Source organism: Nyctibius grandis, chromosome 5 (assembly GCF_013368605.1).
Source record: "Nyctibius grandis isolate bNycGra1 chromosome 5, bNycGra1.pri, whole genome shotgun sequence".
Taxonomy (NCBI): Eukaryota; Metazoa; Chordata; class Aves; order Nyctibiiformes; family Nyctibiidae; genus Nyctibius; species Nyctibius grandis.
In genome coordinates, this window is record NC_090662.1 from 8891626 (window position 1) to 8914083 (window position 22458).

Sequence of the window (22458 nt, forward strand, 5' to 3'; positions counted from 1 at the left end):
TCCTATGCAGTTTGTGGCTGATAAGAACTGGTATAAATTTACACTGTTGACTTGTCTAAAGCAGACTGGGTTCCTGTATATTTAAGCACACTGTAAATACAGCCCTGAACTTACATGTATAGTACAATTAAGGAGACAAGCCACCAGAAGAAATTCTGCTCTGTATGACTTTATTCGCAGAGGTAGTTACAACAGCAGTTTCAGTCACTCAAACTTGCTTAAAAAAAAAAAGTTGATAGACCAGGTCTGGAAATTCTGTTAACAAATGCCAGGAACAGAGTGGGAAAGGTGACAGTGGAGAAATACATAAATATGTGGGCTTGAATACCCTTAAAACCATACATAGATGATGATAGTAATTTTTCTTCTCCCCCCCATTCCCAGTAGCAGAATGCTAAAGATGGCAGAAAGAATAAAGACACACTCAGAGGGGAGAGCTGTCGTGCTGTCATACTAAGTCTGTTTAATTCTTTGGGACGTAAGGCCACACAGCTGGGAAACCTCACGGATTTTTAAATGACTTATGCTGTTTGGGCATTTTTGTAGGCACTGCAGTGTAACAAAAACCTGAATTACAGTTCTATTTGTGAAGCTAAGAATTTTGGCAAAGTTAAGTCAACCTTCTGGCTCTTTCTAATGTTATGATGGCACACGTGCATGGAGCATCTGTTGAGAAATCTAAACATGTCTGAACTCAGTGAAGTCAATAGAATCACAGAATCATTCTGGTTGGAAAAGACCTTTAAGATCATCAAGTCCAACCATTGACCCAGCACTGCCAACTCCATCACTAAACCATGTCCCTAAGCACCACATCTACTCGTCTTTTAAATACCTCCAGGGATGGTGACTCCACCACCTCCCTGGGCAGCCTGTTCCAATGCTTGACAACCCTTTTGGTGAAGAAATTTTTCCTGCTATCCAGTCTAAACCTCCCCCGGCACAACTTGAGGCTGTTTCCTTTCATCCTATCACTTGTTACCTGGGAGAAGAGACTGACCCCCACCTCACTACATCCTCCTTTCAGGTAGTTGTAGAGAGGGATAAGGTCTCCCCTGAGCCTCCTTTTCTCCAGACTAAACACCCCCAGGTCCCTCAGCTGCTCCTCATCACACTTGTGCTCCAGACCCTTCACCAGCTTCATTGCCCTTCTCTGGATTTGCTCCAGCACCACTGCAGAGGAGGTGAAGTTTGGTAATACAAGAGCCTTGAGTAACATAAGAGCCTGTCCAGGATAACAGGTTAGCTTCTGTTGCTGTGAGTTCACCTCCAGAGCAGGCTGCTGCTGGTGGCTTGGGAACCACATGCCGCAGGATTTTATTTTTAAATTGTTATGAAAAACAATTCAGAACAAACCCAAACATGGAGGAACTGATGACAAGTTGTTTGCAATGAGTTGGATTTAAACCATAGACAATGGTGTGTAGTACCTCCTTCCGGAGTTAAAATAGGATGACAACACTTGTTCCGTGTAAAGAGAGTGCTTGAAAAGAACAATCTGGGTTTTTTTTTAAAAAAAGCCTTCTCAGTAATTCTCTGATCTGTTCTGCACTTGTTTTTAAAATTAACTGCAGTGAAAACTCAAGATTAAAGCCTTAGTGCAACTATTGCATTGTTTGCATGGTCATTCCTGAAAGATGTTGTGTTCCTCTCCACAGTTAAAAATGTGGTTATTTTATTAAAACCTGAGATCACATATATATCAAAGGCAAACTCTTTGAGCTCATGGTAAAGAGAAAGACAGATAGTAATCAGCACTAAAGAGAAAAATAATTAAGGGTTTAATAAATTCCAGTATTTGTCTCATGATGTAATCAGTTGTACCTGTCTTCAGGAGACGTGTTTCTCATTGAGTATGCTCTCACCTGCTGCTAGCTTCTTATATAAACAGTGCAGTTTATCTGGCTGAGGCACTTCAGCGTCAGGAGTCGGGGGAATTTCAAAGTCCGAGGAGCTCTGGGAGTCCCTCCTCAGTTCTAGATCAGGAGTCCTGGAGCTGTCACTTATTTCCACCAGCACATCTGGAACATGAGCAGTGACAGCTTCTGCACCTTTCTCACAGTCTTTGCTTTTCAAATCACAGGCAACATCGTAGGCACAAGATCTATTCTGACCCAGTGGCTTCCACCTACCGCTGTCAGGTTGAGTATCTTTGGCAGCCTCCTGCAATACCGAAACAACTGCTCTGTTCCCACCTTTGCTGAAGCAGCTCACGTCCAAGGCATTTCTCTCTTGGGAGGTAATGAGTACTGTGTCCATTTGGCTATCCCAGCCCTGGCTCCCCTGCTCCGATATATGTGTCGACTGAGAAGAATTTTGGGAGGAGATGTGCGTTGAGTCGCTTACTCCATCCGAATCACTGAAGAGTGACTGGGACCCACCAGCATCTGCTGAAGATGGGAAGTTGTCCTCATTTTCAGAGCTTTCTTCTAGTTTGTTACACTTAAAAAATGCATCCCAGCGAGGGACATCGGCATTAGAATCCTGTTGGTCACTAGTTACTCCATTGAAATTTGATGTGGACATGGCATCTGGCTCATGGGAAAGAACTTGAACTATATTTTTTGCAGATTCTTCTTCCTCTTCATCATCTTCATCATCATCGTCGTCATTTGATTCCTCACAGTCCATGAAGTCTACCTTGAGGGAGGTGTAAGTTGTAGTCGCTTTGTAACTTTCTGTGTTCTCATTGTTTCGTTCAGCATTTTCAGATTGTCCTGTGCTGGAGGGCCTGCTCTCTTCTCTCTGCTGTTTTGGAATCTTGGGCCTTGCAGAAGTTAATTCTGTATCAAAGAGATCATCTTCATCTGTCAAGAAAAGAACAAGGAAAAAACCCACTAAGAAAAGTTCAGATCTCTGATAAAATTCTGTTGACAGCAAAGTTTTAATACAAATTCATTTAGTATGAAGAGAGGAAAATGTTCTTTAACCCAGACGGAGACTTAGCAGGACATTACTGACAGTGTTTGCCTTGCCTTGTCTAGCACAGTGCCTTACAAGGACAGCTGCTAGTTGCCATCCTCCACATAAGCTACAGCAGATCAGATGTAGCCCTGGCAGACATTTATTTGGGCCTCTGACATGTTTTGCCAGGACTATATCACCCTTGTGTACTTGGCACTTCAGAAATGGCCAAAGAGAACACAGCAGGCCCAAAGTTGTCTTCTAGTGCCCAAGTGGCTTTCCAGAGGCTAGGTACAGCATCCACTTACCATCATAAATTTAAAAAGCTACAAGGTGCTAAAAAGCCAGCAGTGTGAGATAATGAAGAGGAGCAATTCCACTGATGCAGCACTCTGTCCCTCACAACACAGGAGGTGATACAAGTGAAGTTCCGTGAGAAACAGCTTTACTAGGTATGGTCTAGGACTGTGGAATGGAACTCTTCCCAAACCTTAAAGGGCTGTTAAGCATTAAGTACAAGTGTGATTTTACACAGTTTGTGCTCTCTCACCCTCCTAAAACCTAAGTTCATTTAATATATATTTCTCCTTTCTAACTGTTGCTTTGAACGCAGACAGGCTGCGGTGAACACCCTGGCTTTTGGCACCTCTGCTTAGTCTCACTTTCATTTAAGGCCCAGCAGAACCTTTACCTGTATCAGATAAGTCTCTCTTGTGGACTCTCTTCAGTGTTCCTAAGGGTTTGTACCTGGGTTCCATGTTTCTCCTGTACAACCTGCATAATGGCTTTAATCTGAGGTGAATGAGAAAAGCGATTAATATTTAGATCTCAGCAGATGATACTTTCAGGAGTAAAAGTAAATCTTTTAACTTGATCTAAGTACACTGCTTCATGCCTTTCACAGGCACCGCAGCAAAAGTGTTAAAGGCAGCAATAGCTGGGGAAAAGTTCTTAATTCATTGGTGAGCTTAGGCAGCTTAAAGGTAGAAATCTGTCATTTCTATATATTTACCTTAAAACATGTATGCCATTTGGAAACCATCTTTTAGTGCCTTGCTTAGAGAAGCCAAGATGACAGGATTCAAAATCTGACTGCAGTTTTATTCAATAATTGTAAAGTATTTCCTTTCTTACTAAGGAGGAAAAGAAAAAGGAACAAAGAAATGAGTCCTCATTTTGTTCAGACTGAGTGACAGCACCGCTCTCCTGCTCTGTAAGAGCGCTTTCTAAGCTGCCAACACCTGTAGCAGCACAAGAGAACAGGCTGTGATGCTGTCCAGAGGCTAAGAGTTTAAGTCCCCAGAGAAAACCTCTTTAAAAGAACCTTCTGAGAAGCAGCAGTGACAAATAGAAATAGGCCACAGAATAAAGTGAGATGAATGTGTATGCAGATTCCACCCAAACAGGGTTTAGCAGCAGAAAAGCCTCTGCACATAGATATAAGTAGTGTGTGGAACACAAACTCTCACACTTAGCACAACATACAAGCGTTCTTCAGAAAGCTGAAGTTTGCAGGACTGAATATAGGAAAAAAAAAAAAAATCTGAGTTATCAGACAAGTAAAGCAAAAGGCAGAGAGGCTGGGGCTCAGGAGGGGAGTTGTCCTTACAGGAACAGAGATCAGGTCCCCTCCATCTGCCACTTGTCACTTACATTTCCATAACTTTGTCTTCTGTCCCACCCACTGGCAGTACATTGGGATACACATTCACAGGACAGATATAGCTCAGGAAATCCTTAATCTAAAGTGAAGAAACAGCAGTTTAACAACTTACATCAACAGTTAATAATTTCACTTAATGGCAGTACTGATCAAAGCACACCACAAGTACTACCAGCTCCCTCATGTAAAGACCAATATGACCCATGAGCCAAACTCTAGACCAAAGTGGATAGCTCCATAACAAGAAAGCAGGTCTGAAAGGATGCTGAGAGCTCAGCCTCACCTAATGACCTCACAGCAATTATCAACTACTACGCAGACCATCATTAGCTCTGAAAGAAAAGGCTTGACAGACCTGTCCCTAGGGAATGTGATCCAGTGCTTCACTGTCCTTACTGCTGTAGATCTTTTCAGACCTGCATTTTTCTTACTGGACTTCATGTCCCTAGTTGTGCAGATGAGGTATTCCCTTCCTCAAAGACTGTTCTTGAAGTCTCCCTCCAGTCCACTATAAAAGCCCGTTATGACAAAACACATTGCTTTTTCAAGCCTTACTCTGTGACTTCTAGATGCTCTCCAGAGAGTAAATTTCTTGAAGAATTGGGTCCAGTTTGGGGCACTCCAGCTGAAGCTTTATCAGTGCTGAGCACTGAAAACACTTGCAAGTTTACAGATTATACTCCTATCTATGCAGACCAGTAGGACCCATCTATTTTTGCATGTGGAGGTATGAGTCTGCTACAGTACCCCCCATATTCTGCCAGCGAAGCTGCCACGTTACATGTACTACGCTACTACCTCCATTTAAAATTCTGCATGGCAGAGCAAATTAAAACTTGACCAGGATCTTAAAAACAGGACTGTCTTCCTAGGGCTCTGAATAATCTCCATTTTGTATGTGCAAGGCTTTGTGACAAGTTAATTGTTAGCACTGATCCAGTTTCAGTTCAGTTTCTTAGTAGAGAGAAGTATTTTAAGAACTGAATCGAGTCATATTAAATGAAAGTGTGATTCTGGAGAGGATGCTGCCATGACCAATTTCCTTTTAGTCTTTAACACAGAAAGAGGAGTAACAGTGGCAGCTACAGTGTGAGAAAATTCTGTTTAAATGTGTGGGCAGGGAAAAGAAGGCAAACCCACCCACAAACTGAGTCACAGCAGATAAACAACGTATTGAAAACCAAAATTCCAAGCTTTAAGCATTGCATAGTTACACAGTAATCTAAAATAAAAAAGTAGTCAAAACAACTGTAGCAGTGACCAATACTTTGAGAAGAGAGAACAAAAAAACCAGGCCTGTAATCTTCTGCAGATATATTAAAAGAAGAACAGGTTCTTCTGCAGATATATTAAAACAAACTTCTCTGTCTTCAGCATTCAGAACTTCCTATCCCCTTATGTCTTATTACTGGAAAGATTGGTTTTTATTGTGACAAGTCATGTTATCCACTCCAAAATAATCAAAACTCCTTTATTTTTTAATCAATATATACTCAGTACTACAAGTATACAAACCTCGCTGTATGAAGAGTGGAAAGAGAAACAAGCTCTGTACGTACTCTCCCCAGTCCTAAAAATAAGAGGAGGCACAAAAATCAGGTAACTGCTTTTCATCCTCAGTCAACGGGCAAGCATAACCTACTTTTAAAAAGTCCATTTTGAGATTCAGTTATACAAGTGTCAGGCAAGATACACACCTGAAACAAGAGGTTTCTGCATGGCTCAAATGCTCACCTCACTATTACATTGGTTTTCTTGATCCTTTCTCCAAACCACATCGTGGAGGGTTTGATGCTGATTATGTGCAAGGGAGTTCCATTTTGGCACGTCATCCCACAGGGCAGTCTGTTCCCTCGAAAGCACTCATCATCCTGTCAAATGCAATATAAAATTAAGTGTAATACTGACTTTTCCCCCCCTAGAAATTGAGCAACATAGTATCTAGCCAGATCAAGTTTTCATCGCTCTTCCAACCCCTTTGAAACACTCTTTGCTGTTGCATCTTGCTTCCAGAGTGCAGCTGACAAAGCAAATCAGTCACAGAGACCAATGCCCCAATGTGCCACCCTCCAGTTCTACCTGCACTCCTCCAAGTTGGAGCCTTCAGCTTGATAGACATCCTGGAAAGGGAAGGCCATACACTACAAGCACACGGTGCGTGGCTGCAGAAGACACCATATGAGCTGCTTTTGATATATTTAAATGGATAATACCTGACTGATCTAATGTGCTGCTTGTCTTACTTCATTTAAAAATACAATTTTAAAGTTTCAAATACGATTAAACTATTTCCAGCATCAGCTAATATTTTTTTTCCTTTTTTTTTAAAAAAAAAACTTCAACCCACTAACTAAACTTCTCACTCTCCTTTGCATTAAGCCACCATTTGGCCCAAGTCTTCATCAGCACAATAGGACCAAAACATTAGCACCCATAACCAGCCTTTCACAGCCTCAGCAGAGGCTTTGCAAAATGATACGCACCCGAGGATGTCGACAGGCATGAATCTGAGTGCGTCGATCTGTAGTAACATGGTAGAGGATTTCTGGCATGTTTCTGAACATACCAAGTTTGTTCACATGCACCTAGAGAAAAGCAGAATTTACTCTTAATTAGTGTTTGCCAGACTGCAGCTGGAGCAACTATACAGCTGTGGTTCTGCTCTCCACCAACGCCGGTAGGCATTTAAATAATTACTACCCACTAGTAGTGTCCAAGTGGAGAAGCGTTAGCCAAAAGTAGCTTAGACATCTAGAACAAGCACAATATACCTCCTATGCTGAAAAGGGATGAATATTCATCAAAGAAAGTCAGAATATATCTGCTAACTATTAATGTCATAAGTAAATGAGAAGGCTTTTATCATTCACAAGATAAAAGGGAGAGAGGTAAACACTGAGCTTGAAAACTGGGGATTAACTTCTCCCTGGAGAGCCCAGATGTTCCAGACTGAAATCAACTAGTTTACTCATCTGGGGCACAACTGTAGGTTTTTAAGGATAGTTAATGAAAGCATGCACATCTTTCACACACAGCAGTCCTCTGAACAGCCCTTTCCACCTCAGTGACTGGCCACAATAATTCCTGAGGATCTTTTGTAAACAATTACAGAAACGTTACCTTGATTCCAAGTTCCTCACTGAGGTTTATGAATAAATATTCATATCCATAAGCAGCTTTGCAATTTAGCCACACAACATGATAGCGAGTCAGCGAGGTCCAGCTTCGCACTAACTCTAAGATCCCATTTAAACATTCCTCCTGAAAAGTTTAGAAAATGTTGTGAATCTTCTTTGAAGACACTTCCAAAGATCTGTGATTTGGTAATGCAAAATGGCATTGCCTTGCAAGATTAACCTAACAAAGGGGTGGCTAATTAATTAGTGGCTTTAGGACCTTTCCTCTCACAGCTTATTTAGACTTACCCGGCTTGGTATATGATAAAATTTGGGATCGCAGAAAGTGGTGTCCAAATACACACTCTGGATGTCTTTTACTCTGAAAGAGAAATGTCATGTCAGAGTGATCAGTGCATCACAATACAAAGACATACCACTTCCTCTCCCCTCAAAAGGAGGCAATTCTTCCTTTTTATTATAAAAAGCAAGTCAAAAGGGGCTTGTAAGTGCAGTACTACCTGACTGCAAATATATTTAATCCAGAATGAAAAACGAGGGAAAAAAAGAGTTCATTATTCCTGAACTGTCCATGCCTGTGTGGTCTTTTATTCTTTCTAAACACCATGAATAGCTGAAGCCTCACCTGGTCCCTGAATGCAAAAGCTCCATTCTGGCTGCTTCTCCTTTTGCAAGCCTGAAATCCCCTGTATACAGCACGGTGCCATTTTCACCTTCAAATAAAAACCTACAAACCGAAACACTTTGGTCAAACTCAACAATATAAAGCATTAAATGCCAGGTGTCGATTTGTTTCCTTGCTTAGAGCAGTCTACGTGACTAATGTATGATGTAATAGAAATACTGGGCTAAATTTGGTCCTAGAGTAGTTTCAGATAAACCCAATAATTCAGACTCAGCATGTCTGGAAAATAACCTGTGCCTAGGCTGGTCAGAGTTGAAGACGAAAGCCTCACGATCCTGTGAGGGCAGCAAAGTTGTCTGTTGCAGCCACAGGAATCTGTCAGGCATCTGTACCAGGAAGCTGGGCACCTTCTTTTTAATGACATAAGAAATGGAGGATTTATTTTTAATCACAGTTTTGTATGTCATTTTTAAGTACCATTGAAATCAAGAAAGTTGTTATTCATAGGCAGGGGGAAAAGTAATCTGCCCCACGAAGGTAACAACTTCTGTCTGGACAGACCCCAGACAGTACAGTGGTTTTAGAACCTTGACCAAAGCTGGTGAGCCCTGCCACAACAGTATTATCTCCACATAAGAATTGTAAATTCACTAGCTTTTTCTAGTTAGAAAAAACCCTGCACGTAGTGAGAACTCTACAGGACAAATTTCTCAGCAGAGACATTTAGAGTATTGAAAGGACATACATGACTGATCCTGGACAGTGACCAGCTGGTAGAAGTGTCACCTCTATATCTTCTTTCTGGAAGAGATGGGTTAGCATTATTTTCACACTGTAATAAGTACTACCAGTACTTTCATTGACATAGCAAAAGTAACGCATTACCCCCCAGAGTCTCTTGCAGCTTTTAGCGTTGCTTTTGAACAAAGAGAAAGTCTCTTCCCATTCCAATGAACCCTGAAGAGCAATGACCACCCTGTCATGCCAGAAGAGATGACTGAATATTGTATGGTGCTCATGAAAGCCACTCAGCCTGAAGACAGTCCTACTTCCTTAGTTCCTCGTGAACAAGCATCATGAAAATATCTTGCAATACACTTTGGCTGGAGATACTCTCCCAGACCTTTAACTCCTGCACTTAAAGCTTGTTAAAATAAGCCAGGAAATACAAAGTGAAAAAAACTGCAAGAGCAATAGGTACTAATACCCTGGAAAGACATTACCAAAGAAATACTAGGATAATAAGAACAAAGCAGGGAAGAAGAATTCATGTGGATGCACATCTCGGACGTACATTTTAAAAATAGCTTGTCCACTTGGGACGTTACAGGTAAGATCTGTTTCCCATGCTCATTTAAACATTATTACTGCCCATTACAAATATACGAATTTTTTTTTTTTTGTAACTTACCTCACCAGATGTTTCATCTACTAAAGAAATGTGAGTTGGAGTTTCAACTTCCAATGCAACCTGTAACAAAATGAATAAATGCATTACAGGATTCACTGAACATTTTGTTTCATGCTTATGGCTAAGCATGCATTAAGTAGACATCTTTAGCATCCACTGCAGCTAATGATAAACCTGTAAAATTAAGCTCATTTTCCCACAGTAAGTCATGAATTTCCATTTCCAGTGGAAAAAAAAAAAGTTTTCTAAAAGTTGTCTAAAAATGAAATGGAGATACCTCAATCAAGGTGTGCTTGCCTAAAAAAGTTAGAACATATTGGACTTCTAACAGCAACAGCTCTGGTTTCTCCGGCTGGATCACATGCCTTATTTTTGGACGACTGCAAAGCCCAAGACATCCCAGTCCCAGAACACACAAGAGGATCTTGCTAGGACAGATCTCTGCACTGTAGTATGTCTCCTCACTGTTCCCTATTCTCAGAAGCAAAGCCCACAAATCACACACAGCACATATTTCTGTGTTTGTCTAGAGGTGATTAATCTATAAACTGCTATAAATCCCCTGGTTTGCCATATCCTCTACTAAAAGAGTCCTGCAACACACATGCTCTGTGGCTGTCTGCAAGGTTAGCACTGCTATGCAGGCTCCTCTTCCATCCTCACGTTTTTTTTTTCCTTTGTTTCACACAATATTTGTATATAATTCTCCTGCCCAAAAAAGCCAAAGTGAAAGGAAAGTCTCCTGTCATTACCCTCCTTAGGTATAACCTTCAGTTTCTCAGCTGAGCAGTCTCTTCTGCACCTTGGGTTTCACTGCACTAGACAGATTCACAAGACACCACATTGCAAATTTCTGGGCAGCTTCACGAGATCCATTCAGCCAGTACTCACACAAAGGTGGTAACATTTGGCTTCTCCACCAGAAACCTCACCACCAATCAAACACGGAGCTTGCTCCAAAACACAGATATATGTGTCAAAAAGTATTTTATACTAAAAATTCAAGCCACTAGCAAGAACTGATTTTTTAAACGTCAATACTAATTTTATTATCTACAATTTCTGAAGCTGAATTAACTCAAGAGGCTGATCTAAATTCTGCATGCTCGATATTTCTCAGTAGTTCTCAGATTTCCTACTGCAGTGAAACAATTGTCAAGTTCTAGATCTAAACTGCCTGAAGAATTCTTCACTGATAGCCACAGTTTAGCTTCATAACCATAAATGATAGTATCTCCAGCAGAGATGGAGATACTCTTTGCTAGTTGAAATGTTAAAGCCAGCAGCAGATTCAAAGAGCCTCTTATGCCACACGTACAAATAAAGGTTAGACTGGAAATCATAAAAACATTTGTCTGGAAGCTGACATCATGATTGCTTCTTTCAGTCTGGTGAATATCAAATCAGCTATTAATTCATTTCCCAGTCACACTACAAGTAGAAAGCTTATTTATTGTAAGACAAAGCTTGTGAGCAAGACATCCAACAGCTACAATCTGATTTAGGGCCTGTGCAGCCCATGCCATTACCAGCAGTCACTCCTGGGAGCAGCAGCTGCAAACATCAATATATTTTTAAAATTGTGTTGATTTGTGTTAATTGTGCTTCATCTTAGACTATACCACAGGTAACTCTGGCATCTCTTCCCAGATTAAGATTTTCTCAAACAGGGATATCAGGACCAGCACTGCCTACTTTCCTTTTACTGCTCATACAAACTCCTAATAGCTTACAGATATCTCCCCACAAGGGACCTCCTCTTCTGGGTTAAACTCAGAACGTTAAGCTCAACACAGTTCTTCTGGGTTAAACTCAAGGGAAACCAGAAGCAAACGGACACAAGCTTAAAAACAAAAATAAAAAAAAAACAACACACACCAACAAAAAAGCCACCACAAACCCACCTCATTTTATTTTTGCTAGTCCAAGAAGATTATAGGCTTAGAAAAATTGTCACCTACGCACACTGTGCTCCTTCACACATCAAACACGCCTAAGGGATGTTCAGAGTCTTTTTTACAGAGCCCTGAATCATGTTCATGCTCCAAATCATTAAATCTTTCTGTTTCTCAAGGTTTCATATAAAGCTAGTTATCCTCTCCCTCAGCTTCACAATTAAACTAGGACCTTGAACAGAAAAGTCCCCTACATCTCTTTTTTTTTCTCTTATCCAGACTTACCTCCTAGGTCCCACTCATATGAGTTTCTTTGGATATGGAGCCTAAGACCCTCACTGACAACCTATTTAAGGAAACTCTGAGCTGTAACTCTGTCAAGGAAACAAATTTCAGCTTGCCTGAAGTCCTTCTTGACCTTCCACTTGACTAGAAAACTCTCCTGTCCTTGCTTGGAGGATACAGCCAAATCCCTACGCTATGTGATGATGTATGAACATACAGTAAGGTGTGAAAAGAAACACGTTCAATTTCAAAGCCCGCATCTGCAAAAGGAAGGAAGTAATTAACTACAAGTCATACCTGTACATGATCACTGATCACATGAATTTTGGCTCCAAATAGTGGAAATCAAGTAAACTAATTAAGTTCTTTGGTGATTTTACATCACTAAAACATTTTCGTGTTAGAGATAGTCCATTTTCCAAAAAGCAAAAGGAAAATAATATAAATAGAAGATTATACGTACTCCAAGCAATAAAAGACTTTAAATGAAGCAAAAGGGAAATGAAATAAGGTCAGGAGCAAAGAGACAGAAGCAAGGTAAGGAAATGAAAGAGCAATACAAATGATCAATGTACAGATGGGGGACATTTAAAGCTGAAGTTGAGAGAAAAGGATAAATTTTGTGGAGGGAAAAATAAGATTAAATAGTGAACAACGATAAACCAATCCCACATAGCAAGCAGCAAGGAAAGGCATACTGATGTAGGTACTGAAGCCCTGAAACACTGCATCAACACCAACATTTAGACATTTCAGAGGAGGGGAAGCTGCTTCTTCCCTAGAATCACTGTTCGGAAAGTGACAATGTAAAAATAAACAAAAACTCACAATGTGATTCTCCCAAAACTTGTATTTCCAGCTAGTCAGCAGCAGTTCCTTAGTTACTGGTGAGCAGTATAATTTAACTTTCAAGCTGCGAGGAGACAAAAAACACAGATGAGTGTTTTTTAAAGTAGAGGCAGGGAACAATCTAACGACGCATCAGCACCTGGCACCTAGTACATCAAAACGCGCTCAGATGCCTCGCTCAGATGCCTCTCTCATCTGCAGAGCAGTAAGACTGCAGGAGCAGTCTTGCCCCAACCTGAAGCAGGTTCAAGGTGAATTACTCCACCTTGCTGAGTAGGATTTTCTTCAACACAGCAAACCCAAAGACTTACCTACGTGTGCCCATGCAAGCATCTTTTTGTGCAGAAATAAATAAAGTGCGTGGTACATGGTCACATGTATACATATCTCTGCTTGTTTCTATACCCACCAAGGTCTGTTTCAGACGTGCATGCTTTCCCTGGAACGGGCATTTGGGACAGTTGGCATTCAGCAGAACACAGAATACTTCCTATAAAGCTCCAGCTTTTGCACAGTGCACAGAGACCTGACGAGCAAAGAGAGAGTCTCTGCTCGCATTTGAGAAGACGCAATATCTACTCTAATAAAAGAAACAGTGCCTAGGAACTGGCCCACCTCTCTGGGCCCATTCCCATGTTTGGCCATCCTCATGGTGAAAAGGTGTCCCGTGCCCTTTTGTTCTGCACCTTCAAGAAGAGTCTGGCTCCATCTTCTCTACCCCTACCTGCAAACAGTGATACACGGTTCTCTCCTACACTTAAGGCTGAAGACATCCAGCTCTCAGCCACTCCTCACACATCACATGCTCCAGCCCCAGAGCAGGTTGGCAGTCCTGCTCCAAAACACCAATGCTCTTTTTTGTCCAGGGGAGCCCAGGACTGGACTCAGTGCTCCAGAGACAGTCGTACAAGTGCTGATCAGATGGGAATAACTGTCCCCCTCAAACTGCTGGCTACCTGCTTGCTCGTACACCTCTGAACGCAGCTGGTCTCCTTCACAACACAGGCACAGAGCTGTCTCCATGCATTGACACACTCTCAGGGAACAGCAGCGAGGAGCCCCATGAAGTTCATAAACCTCATGAAGTTCAACAAGGCCAAGTGCACCTGAGTCGCAGCAATCCTCAATATCAATACAGACTGTGGGATTAGTGGATTGAGAACAGCCCTGAGGAGAAGGACTTGGGAATAATGAATGAAAAGCTGGACATGAGCCAGCAATGTGCGCTTGCAGCCCAGAAGGCCAACTGTATCCTGGGCTGCATCACAAGCAGCATGGCCAGAAGGTCGAGGGACGTGATTCTGCCCCTCTACTCTGCTCTCCTGAGACCCCACCTGCAGTACTACGTCCAGCTCTGGGGCCCCCAATGTAAGAAGGACATGGAGCTGTTGGAGCGGGTCCAGAGGAGGCCACAAAGATGATCAGAGGGCTGGAGCACCTCTCCTGTGAAGAGGCTGAGAGAGTTGGTGTTGTTCAGCCTGGAGAAGAGAAGTCTCTGGGGAGACCTTATAGCAGCCTTCCAGTACCTGAAGGGGCTACAGAAGGGCAGGTGAGGGTCTTTTTACAAGGACAAGTAGTGACAGGACGAGGGGGAACGGTTTTAAACTGAAAGAGGGTAGATTTAGATTAGATGTTAGGAAGAAATTCTTGACTGTGAGGGTGGTGAGACACTGGCACAGCTTGCCCAGAGAAGCTGTGGATGCCCCCTCCCTGGCAGTGTTCAAGGCCAGGCTGGATGGGGCTTTGAGCAACCTGGTCTAGTGGAAGGTGTCCCTGCCTGTGGCAGGGGGGTTGGAACTAGATGGTCTTTAAGGTCCCTTCCAACCCAAACCACTCCGTGCCCCTGTGACCCACAGCAGTCTCCTTACCCTATTTTGTCCACACTTTGCTTTGAACCACCTGCGTCCTCCTCCGGCCTCCCGGCCCTGCGTGCCGCCGCGCAGGCCGGGCCGGGTCGGGCCGGGGAGGCAGCCGCTGAGGCCGGGCCGGGCCGGAGCGGCCCCCAGCAGGGCAGGGCAGCCCCGCCCGCCCCCTCTCCCCCTCAGACAGCCCCGCATCCCGCCGCCAGCCCCTACCTGCCCTCCAGCCTCCTCTTCAGGGCGGGCGCCCGCAGCCCCTTCATGTGATCTGGGGAGACAGGGCACGGCCGTCACTCGGGGGGGGGGGGCACGGGGGCGGTCGGCACGGGGGCGGGCGGGGGCCGGGCTCACCCTTGTGGCAGTGCGAGAGGAAGTAGGCGCGCGCGCGCAGGTTGTCGCGGTCGAAGCGGTCGATGGACACGGCGGGGTACTCGCGCACGCGACCCCCGAACCGGCTCATGGCGGCGACCGGCGCGCCGCTTCCGCCACGCTTCGCCCCCGCGGCCCCGCCTCCTCGGCTCTCAGCCAATCGCGAAGCGGCTCCGCCTCCTGCCAGCCTATCGGAGGCGCGGCCGGAGAGAGGCGGGAACGGCTCCTTAAAGAGGCGATGGAGGGCGGTTGCCTGGCAACGCCGCTCGGCGGCGGTTGGTGGCGCCCTGAGGGCCGCCGCCATCGCGCTGCGGAGGCCGCGCCGCTCCGCGCCGGCCGGCCTGCGGAGAGGCCCCCGCTTTGCAGCCCTCGAACCGAGGTGGGTCGTCTAAGGGCTGGGCGGCCGGGTCGTGGCTATGGCGGTGGGAGCGGGGTGGGGTTACGGTCACAGCGGTGGCTCAGGCCAGGGCTTAGATGTCTGCCTGAGCACCTTGGCAGATACAAGCAGCTCTCATGTAAAGTCTGTGGAAGTCATTGGCAAATCGCTTACTGACTCTTCCAGGGTCCCAGATAGGCCCTGTGAATGCTGACTTGTATTAAGTGATCTAAGAAGTGTGGCCATCTCTTCCAGCCACTGTGGCCCAGGGCCTCTCCTGCCTGGCCACTGGAGCCTGGCCTGGGGGTCTTTGCCCACGCTGAGGGATGCAGCTGCTGCTTTCCCCATTGCAGGCTCAATGAGTAACAAAGCTGAGCATGTATCACAGACATGGCTGGCCACACAGACTGCCACAGATGAGGGTTGCCTTCAACAGCACTTACACACAGGACTTGCATAAAATATAAACACAGACAAGTCCCTTTCCTCCTCTTCAGCTGGTAGCAATAAAAGTTCACTAGTGGAGGCATACACATACCACTCTCTAGGCTCACAAGAACACACACTTTTTTGGATCCCTTGAGCACCAGCACAGCTCCTCTGTCTGCCCAGCACCCCTGCACAGATTCCAGGCTCCCTTACCTGCTTCATGGATCCCCTATTTGCCCACTAGTCCAGCTTGATGCTCGCTAGCAAACATGCACTCACACATGTGTTCCTCATGATCTCCACGTTCACAAGTCCCCTTGGGTGTACCAGCACAGGTGCCTCTACCTGCTTGATGCCCTGGCCTGGACTCAAGGTCCCCTTACTAACCAGCTAGTCCATCTTAAAGTTTGCTAGTGAATATGGATACGCACCCCACATATGCCTGGATTGGCGAAGATACAGACACACACCCCTCCTCCCCAGCATCAGGCACAGAGGCTGTGACCCACAGTCCTGTTCCAGACGCTGGCATGGAGCCCCTCACTCATGCCAGCCCTCCCCCAGTAGCTGATTTTTTGGGACACATACTGTTCCTGCTCCAGTGGCTGGAAGTCAAAGACCCCCAGTTCACTCCAGCAGCTGCCACCACAGGCCAGGAGTGCCCATACCCTCCGTCTGACTCCAGGAGCTGACACCAGTTTTCACTCATACACACAGGTCTCACCAGTAGCTGGAACTTAGTCCTTGCAGCACACACACACGTGGGATAGAAAGCAAGATTACGCAGAGAGATAGTTAAGAAAAGATTCAATAAGAAGATATAAGAAGGTAAGACAGACTGTGATGATCAGGTGCAGAAAAGTCCTTTCTTATACTCCTTTCTGTCTATTCCCATCTTTGTTCACCTCTGCTCCCCTTCCCCTGCACATCCATCACGGGTTTGTACAGCTCTATCCATTCCTGCACCCCGCCGAGTCAGGTGTCCTCCCTGGTTTACAGTCTTACCAGTTGCAAAGTCCAGGTTGATCTTCCTGGAAGTGGCGCCTGTGGTTTCTTGATAGCCCATCAGTTAGCGTGGGTGGTGAGGTTTGTTTCTTGTCATGGTCTCTATGTTTGTTTTGTCAGGTCTGTATCTCTGTATGTTTTGTTTCTGGTTTCCCCTTTTTCCCTTAGTTTCCCAACTGACAAGGTCCCAGATCAGATAACCTTGCTGGAATAAACAGTCTCACGCTCCCACATGCCCTCATCAATTAGTGTGACTGACCAGGTTTGGTTCTCATCACTGCCTCCCTCATAATTTACTGGCCAGGTTTGTGTCCCCATTTGTTCTTGTTTTATGGCTTCCTCCCTTTCTTATTATCCCTTGTTGCATTGAAAAAGGTCCTTGACCAGATGCCCTTAGAGGAGCAGACACTCTCCTCCCACAAACCCTTACAACTTATATAAGCATTAAGGAAACTACCATATGCAAGCTCAGGCTAGTTAGGATTCTGTAGAAATTGTGCTATGATTAACATTAAAAAAACCTGTTTTCCCAAAGCCAAAACAGAGGTATATGAAATCTCACTATTTCCCCTAAATTAAGAGTAGGCAGGCATTGTCCACTTCGCTGTTCAACAATTCCCTTTAAGTGAAAAGTGTGAGTATTATGCTGAATATTTTTGTACCATTCTCTTGCATTCTTTCATTTGCCTGTATCTGCCTGCTGCCTTTTGTCTCCCATTCCCTGAATTGCAGCCTGTCTGGAGTACAGCTCATCTCGTGCTCTTGTACAATGAAACCAGCTCTATGCCTGGAACTCAAATGCACTACAACAGACAAAGAGTACAATTTTTAAAGGGCTTGAATAGCAGCCTAAAAATATCAGGATGGTGCTTTTGTTATTTGAAGTCACCAAGCTGGCACTTGAAATATATGACCTTTATATATATATATTTGGGCAGGAAGGCCTGTGGACTGGCCATCTGAATTAATGGTGACTCAGGAAGTGCCACACGTATCTAGATGTCTTGAAGAAGCACATTCATTAGATGAATTCAGTACATCCTATAAAGACGTACTTAACATTAATAACACGTAAGTTAGCATAAATAACTTAAAGTCATTATAGTTTAGCATCTATTAAGATCTAATGTTATTCCTAGTAATATTGACTGTCTAAAGTACTGGATTGAGAACAGTTCTCATCAAACATCGATGAGCATAAACAGGGAATGAAAAATTCTGTAATGGCTACAAAAGAGCTGTTTGCAGCAAGGGAAGAAAAAAAATGATGTTAAGAGAGATATCTCAAAGACTCCACTAAAAATTTAGAATAAGGGTATCTGCTTATCATGCTAATTAGTATGTTTTCCTCATAACTGGCTGGGAAAACGACTTTTTAATTTTTTTTAGTAAAAGGTTGCCTTCAATTACAAAATGCTGCAGAGCCTGGTAAAAGAATGTTTGGAGTCCTGAACTACAAGAAATAGTTTAGTGTTGCCAGAACAGAGCCCTTGTGCATATTTTTATTTGTCTTTAATACAGTGTATGCGGAAAGAGATGAAAGGCCCTTTCTTTTTGTGCTAATGGCTCTCATACAGTTAGACGACAGAGATGCAGACTTTGGCTGTTTCCACATTATGATAACAATAACTCTTGATATCATTTTCCCAAAGATTTGTATGCTGTGATGTGATTTTTTTTCCCTCCTTTTCTGCCTAACAGACTGGGGGCATTTGTGCATTTGATAAGACATCAGCATTCAACTTTTCAAGCTCTCAGTTGATATAGGAACTTGCTAAGTAGGGAAATTTTACTCTGTGCACAAGATTTGGAGGCAGCATACTACCCACAGGGAGTGAGACTGTGTTCACCCTCTCACTACAAAATCCAGGAGCTTTTTCTCTTTCTTTGAAGATACCTTCCTAATGAGGAAGCTGAAGCTTGGTGGCATTACAAAACTAGGAAAGGACTCATTTCTGTCATATCTGCTAGGCATGATAGTGTTATGTGTGTTTTGCTTGCAGAAGCAACGTAAAGTTCAATTTTAGTAGCAGAATAAGATGCACTCAAGAAAGCAAATGCAGTGAAATTCAGATATAAGGTAGAAGTCAGATGATTCATATGTTTTTGAAATATAGTTCAAATCCATCCCTGGTGAATTTCCACTGACTTTGCAAATTTTTTTTTATTGTTTGTTTTATTCTTTTTTTCTCTACAGTCTGAGTTTCTCTTGTCCCAGTTCTACTCTGTTCAGGTTTAGCAGTTGATTAACCTGTTTACTATTTCTCAGCAGATTGTCCAAATGGGTTTTGTGTGAGGAACAAGTCAGTGGCAGTCAGTGCAGATTTTGCAAGGGTAGAACAGGATGAATTTTAGTAGGCTGTGTGCCTTGCCTCCTTATCCAATTTATTTCTTAAGGACACTGTCATTTCGACTGTGGCCACGTGATTGGCAGTGCAGTTCTCCTTTCCCCTCCTCTCCCATCCTGAGTGTTTGCTGTGCTTCAGTAACAGCCCAGCTCTTCATTTTGTGCTTCCCAGTTTGGTGTCCCTTCAGTAGGAAGAAAGAAAAACCTGAAAAACTGCCTGTCCCAAAGGAATAGCAACTGTGAAGATGTGGAATTTTAAAAATTACTGTATATTTTTTGAATGCATCAATATGCACAAATTTTAGGTAGGTTAAGTCGAGGTGTAGAGGTTTATATAGAAGTATAGATGAGTTGGGTTTGTTTGAGATCAAGTAGTGCATTTAATTTGATTCCAGCTGCTTATAACAGTTTCCTTTTTTAACCTCAGACTTCGAGGGGAAGACAATATTGTACTGTCTGTAATTCCTTTATTTTTTAAATTTTGTTCTACACATTTCTATATGTCCCTAACAAAATCACTTGCTTCCATCTTCTCTATTTCATTTTAAAAATCTAATTTCAGGAAAAAGTCTGAAGTTTCTGGAGTCATGGCTAAAGCTGACATCAAACCAAAATCTATACATCATGCCAAAACATGGTCAAATGATGTAGAGAACTTATACAGATTTCAGCAAGCTGGATACAGAGATGAGGTTGAATATAAACAAGTAAAACAAGTTGATATGGTAAGATTTAGAACTCTGCAATGGTTAATACTTTAAACTTCTGTCTCCTACTGTCTTTCTGTCTGCTGCTTTCCTCCTTTCATTTAGGCTAGTTTCTGATACAGTTTTTTGTTTCTGGTCTGACTTGAATTCCTGGGCTATTATTAACTGTGCAGAATAACTTATTTCATGGAAGTGAAACGGAAACACTACCCAGCCTGTGTTTTTGTTCCCCCTCTCTTATGCATTTAGAAGTATTATAATTTCTTTGAGTAGAGGTAGCTGCTATCTAAAAGAATAATTTGGTTTTGAGGAAAGGAATTTATCGAAGTTAGTCCTCTGTGAAGATTTTTTGCCAACAGACCTGATAGGAAACTTGTTCGTTGTCCAGGGAGCCAGTCCTGTGTCATTGCTTATGACTTCAGTTTTACAGTTGAATTGCATGGTAGCATAATCAGACTTTGTGCACACTCAAAATTGCTTCTATTGAAACTGCCCACAATAGAAATATTTGATGCCAACTGTGGTAAAGGCAGTTGTGACACAGGCGTTTATCAAATGAGAACATGAAGGACTTGGTCCTCTGCTCCCTATAGTTGATGGCAACGCTCCCTAGCACATCGAATGACCAAAGGAATAACTGCCAGATATTCAGTGGCTACCTGAGATTCAAAATAGCAACCAAGGGGTTAACACAGCAAACAACATATCTTCTTTATTAGAGCTCTGTAATTTATCTTCCAAAGCAGCACATTGAGTATGAAAAATCCACTTTTAAAAGATTTTAAACTCCTGTGCACATCAGCGCAGAATGTTCCTGAGAAAGTAGCTCCTCATCCAGCTAACTCAAAATACAGCGAAACGTTGATGTGCATAATAAGATGCAGTTTATTCTTTTGTTGTGGGCTCAGAGAACACTGTAAAGGCTGTGGTATAAATTCCTTTAACTGTGCAAAAGGAAATCCTGTAATTAGTGTGGTAGGATCAGCCTGTTTAAGATTTATGGCAGGGCACAACCGTAAACAATTAAACCCTGATGAAAGTTAAAGAACACCACTGGCTCAACGTAAAATGAGCATGCACTCTGTTCAAACTTGCCAGGGTCTGGCAGTGGTTGTCTTTCAATTTACACATTTTGAAATGCCTTGTTTACTCCCTATTATGTTTCCATAATGCAGTTGTTATTAACGATGCAATTATAATGTAGGTGGAATGAATATTAAGGCTCTTATGTTTAGACAGAGAATGCAAATAACTCGGCTGTATGTCTAAAATAATAAGGTAAGTGATGATACTACTACTCCTGGGACTCTATGATTAGAGAATGCCCTAGTTTGACATCCTGTTGTCATCCCTGCCTGGCAGAGAAATAAGATCCTTATTACCTGATTTTTAAGGTTCAGTTTGGTCAGAAGTAGTCATAGGTGTTCAAGCTGCAGATAGCTGCTAAAGCCACAAAGCTATTGAACGTGCAAGTGCTCAAGCCTTCAGTTTAAAGCTTTACGTTGTGTAACACTGAACAGCACCAGGATGGTGCTGGTTTCCTGCAGGACTGATTCTACTCTCCTTGAGACTGATACACATAGCTCACTTTATTTTTATGAAATTACTAATGAAAAGCACTTTTTTCATGGTCAGAAGGATCCAAAGAAACCCTTAAGTGTGTGTCAGTCTTACAGAAGTGGAATCCTTCAGCCTCTCAGATTACTGAATTGCATCAACATGTTATTCCTAAACGAAATATTTTAAAAGCTAGTTCACTTTTTAAAATACTCTAGTCTATCTAATACTCTTATTTTGAGACTTTTCTGATCACATAATTCTTTATATTAGACCAGAAAACTGGTTTCTGACATCTTGCTCTTAATCTTTTTTTTAAAAACTAAACACATTAAAGGCAAAGTAGTGTTTAGATGCAAATGAGGTTTCCCATGGAAGTATACCCTATATTCTTTGCAATATCATGCACAAACATCATTTAATGTGAGCATGTTCAGGTGAATGTATATCCTTTTTATTCTCTTCCTAGGTAGAGTGTTGGCCAGAAACTGGATTTGTTAAGAAACTTCAGAGAAGGGACAATACGTTCTATTATTATGATAAGCAAAGAGAATGTGAAGACAAAGACGTCCATAAAGTGAAAGTTTATGTGTATTAGTTTTGTTATTGTTCTAATTTGTTTGTATTTTTTAATGAATCTCTTTGTTATAATCTGTGACTAAATGAGATTTGTGTAATCTGACTTGCCTTAAGCATCGGTGTTGTTCTTGGATAGAAGGGGGAATACAGGAAATGGAGAGAAGCCTGGAATTATAGACATAGGAATTGCATTTTTTTCCTGCTATAACCAAAAACCGTATTATCTCTCATTTTCCTAGTTACAAATGCTTTGACATAAAGATAAAAAGCTGGTAAATGGGCATCATGTATTTGGTTTAACTGTGTGCAAACTCCATGATAAGTACATGTAGAGGCTTGGTTAAGTGAGAAGGGGCACGATCTTGTGCCACTGAGTAGTCTGAGCAACCCAGGCTTTGAGCAAGAGTTAAGTCCAGAGCTAGCGACCTTGGACTCCCCTTGAAAGGTGCAAAACAAGGAAC

At 42.8% G+C, this 22458-nt stretch overlaps 2 protein-coding genes across 2 annotated transcripts; one reads left to right on the forward strand and one right to left on the reverse strand.

Annotated features, from left to right (window-relative positions):
* Positions 1-182: 182 nt before the first annotated feature.
* On the reverse strand, positions 183-15088 carry DCLRE1C (DNA cross-link repair 1C). Its single transcript, XM_068401982.1, has 14 exons — positions 14980-15088; positions 14845-14896; positions 12749-12833; positions 9741-9800; positions 9075-9130; positions 8330-8431; positions 7993-8065; positions 7688-7828; positions 7051-7152; positions 6302-6438; positions 6083-6137; positions 4558-4646; positions 3596-3696; positions 183-2807 (listed from the first exon to the last, which is right to left on the reverse strand). Exons 1-14 carry the CDS (start codon positions 15086-15088, stop codon positions 1831-1833), a joined length of 2139 nt encoding a protein of 712 aa, XP_068258083.1. The 3' UTR covers positions 183-1830.
* A 2686-nt stretch (positions 15089-17774) lies between these two features.
* MEIG1 (meiosis/spermiogenesis associated 1) lies at positions 17775-22066 on the forward strand. The gene is made up of 3 exons (XM_068402280.1): positions 17775-17878; positions 19717-19879; positions 21888-22066. Exons 1-3 carry the CDS (start codon positions 17775-17777, stop codon positions 22014-22016), a joined length of 396 nt encoding a protein of 131 aa, XP_068258381.1. The 3' UTR covers positions 22017-22066.
* Positions 22067-22458: the final 392 nt, after the last annotated feature.

Bases quoted from the DNA above. Each gene is read 5' to 3' on its own strand.
- MEIG1 (XM_068402280.1), top strand. From the start codon at position 17,775: ATGGTGACTCAGGAAGTGCCACACGTATCTAGATGTCTTGAAGAAGCA. The intron at 17,879-19,716 runs GTAAGTTAGCAT...ATCTAATTTCAG, and splicing joins GTACTTAACATTAATAACAC to GAAAAAGTCTGAAGTTTCTG. The intron at 19,880-21,887 runs GTAAGATTTAGA...TTCTCTTCCTAG, and splicing joins AAGTAAAACAAGTTGATATG to GTAGAGTGTTGGCCAGAAAC.
- DCLRE1C (XM_068401982.1), bottom strand. From the start codon at position 15,088: ATGAGCCGGTTCGGGGGTCGCGTGCGCGAGTACCCCGCCGTGTCCATC. The intron at 12,834-14,844 runs GTAGGGGCTGGC...GTCTCCTCGCAG, and splicing joins AAGAGGAGGCTGGAGGGCAG to CTTGAAAGTTAAATTATACT. The intron at 8,066-8,329 runs GTGAGGCTTCAG...TTTCTCTTTCAG, and splicing joins CTTTTGCATTCAGGGACCAG to AGTAAAAGACATCCAGAGTG.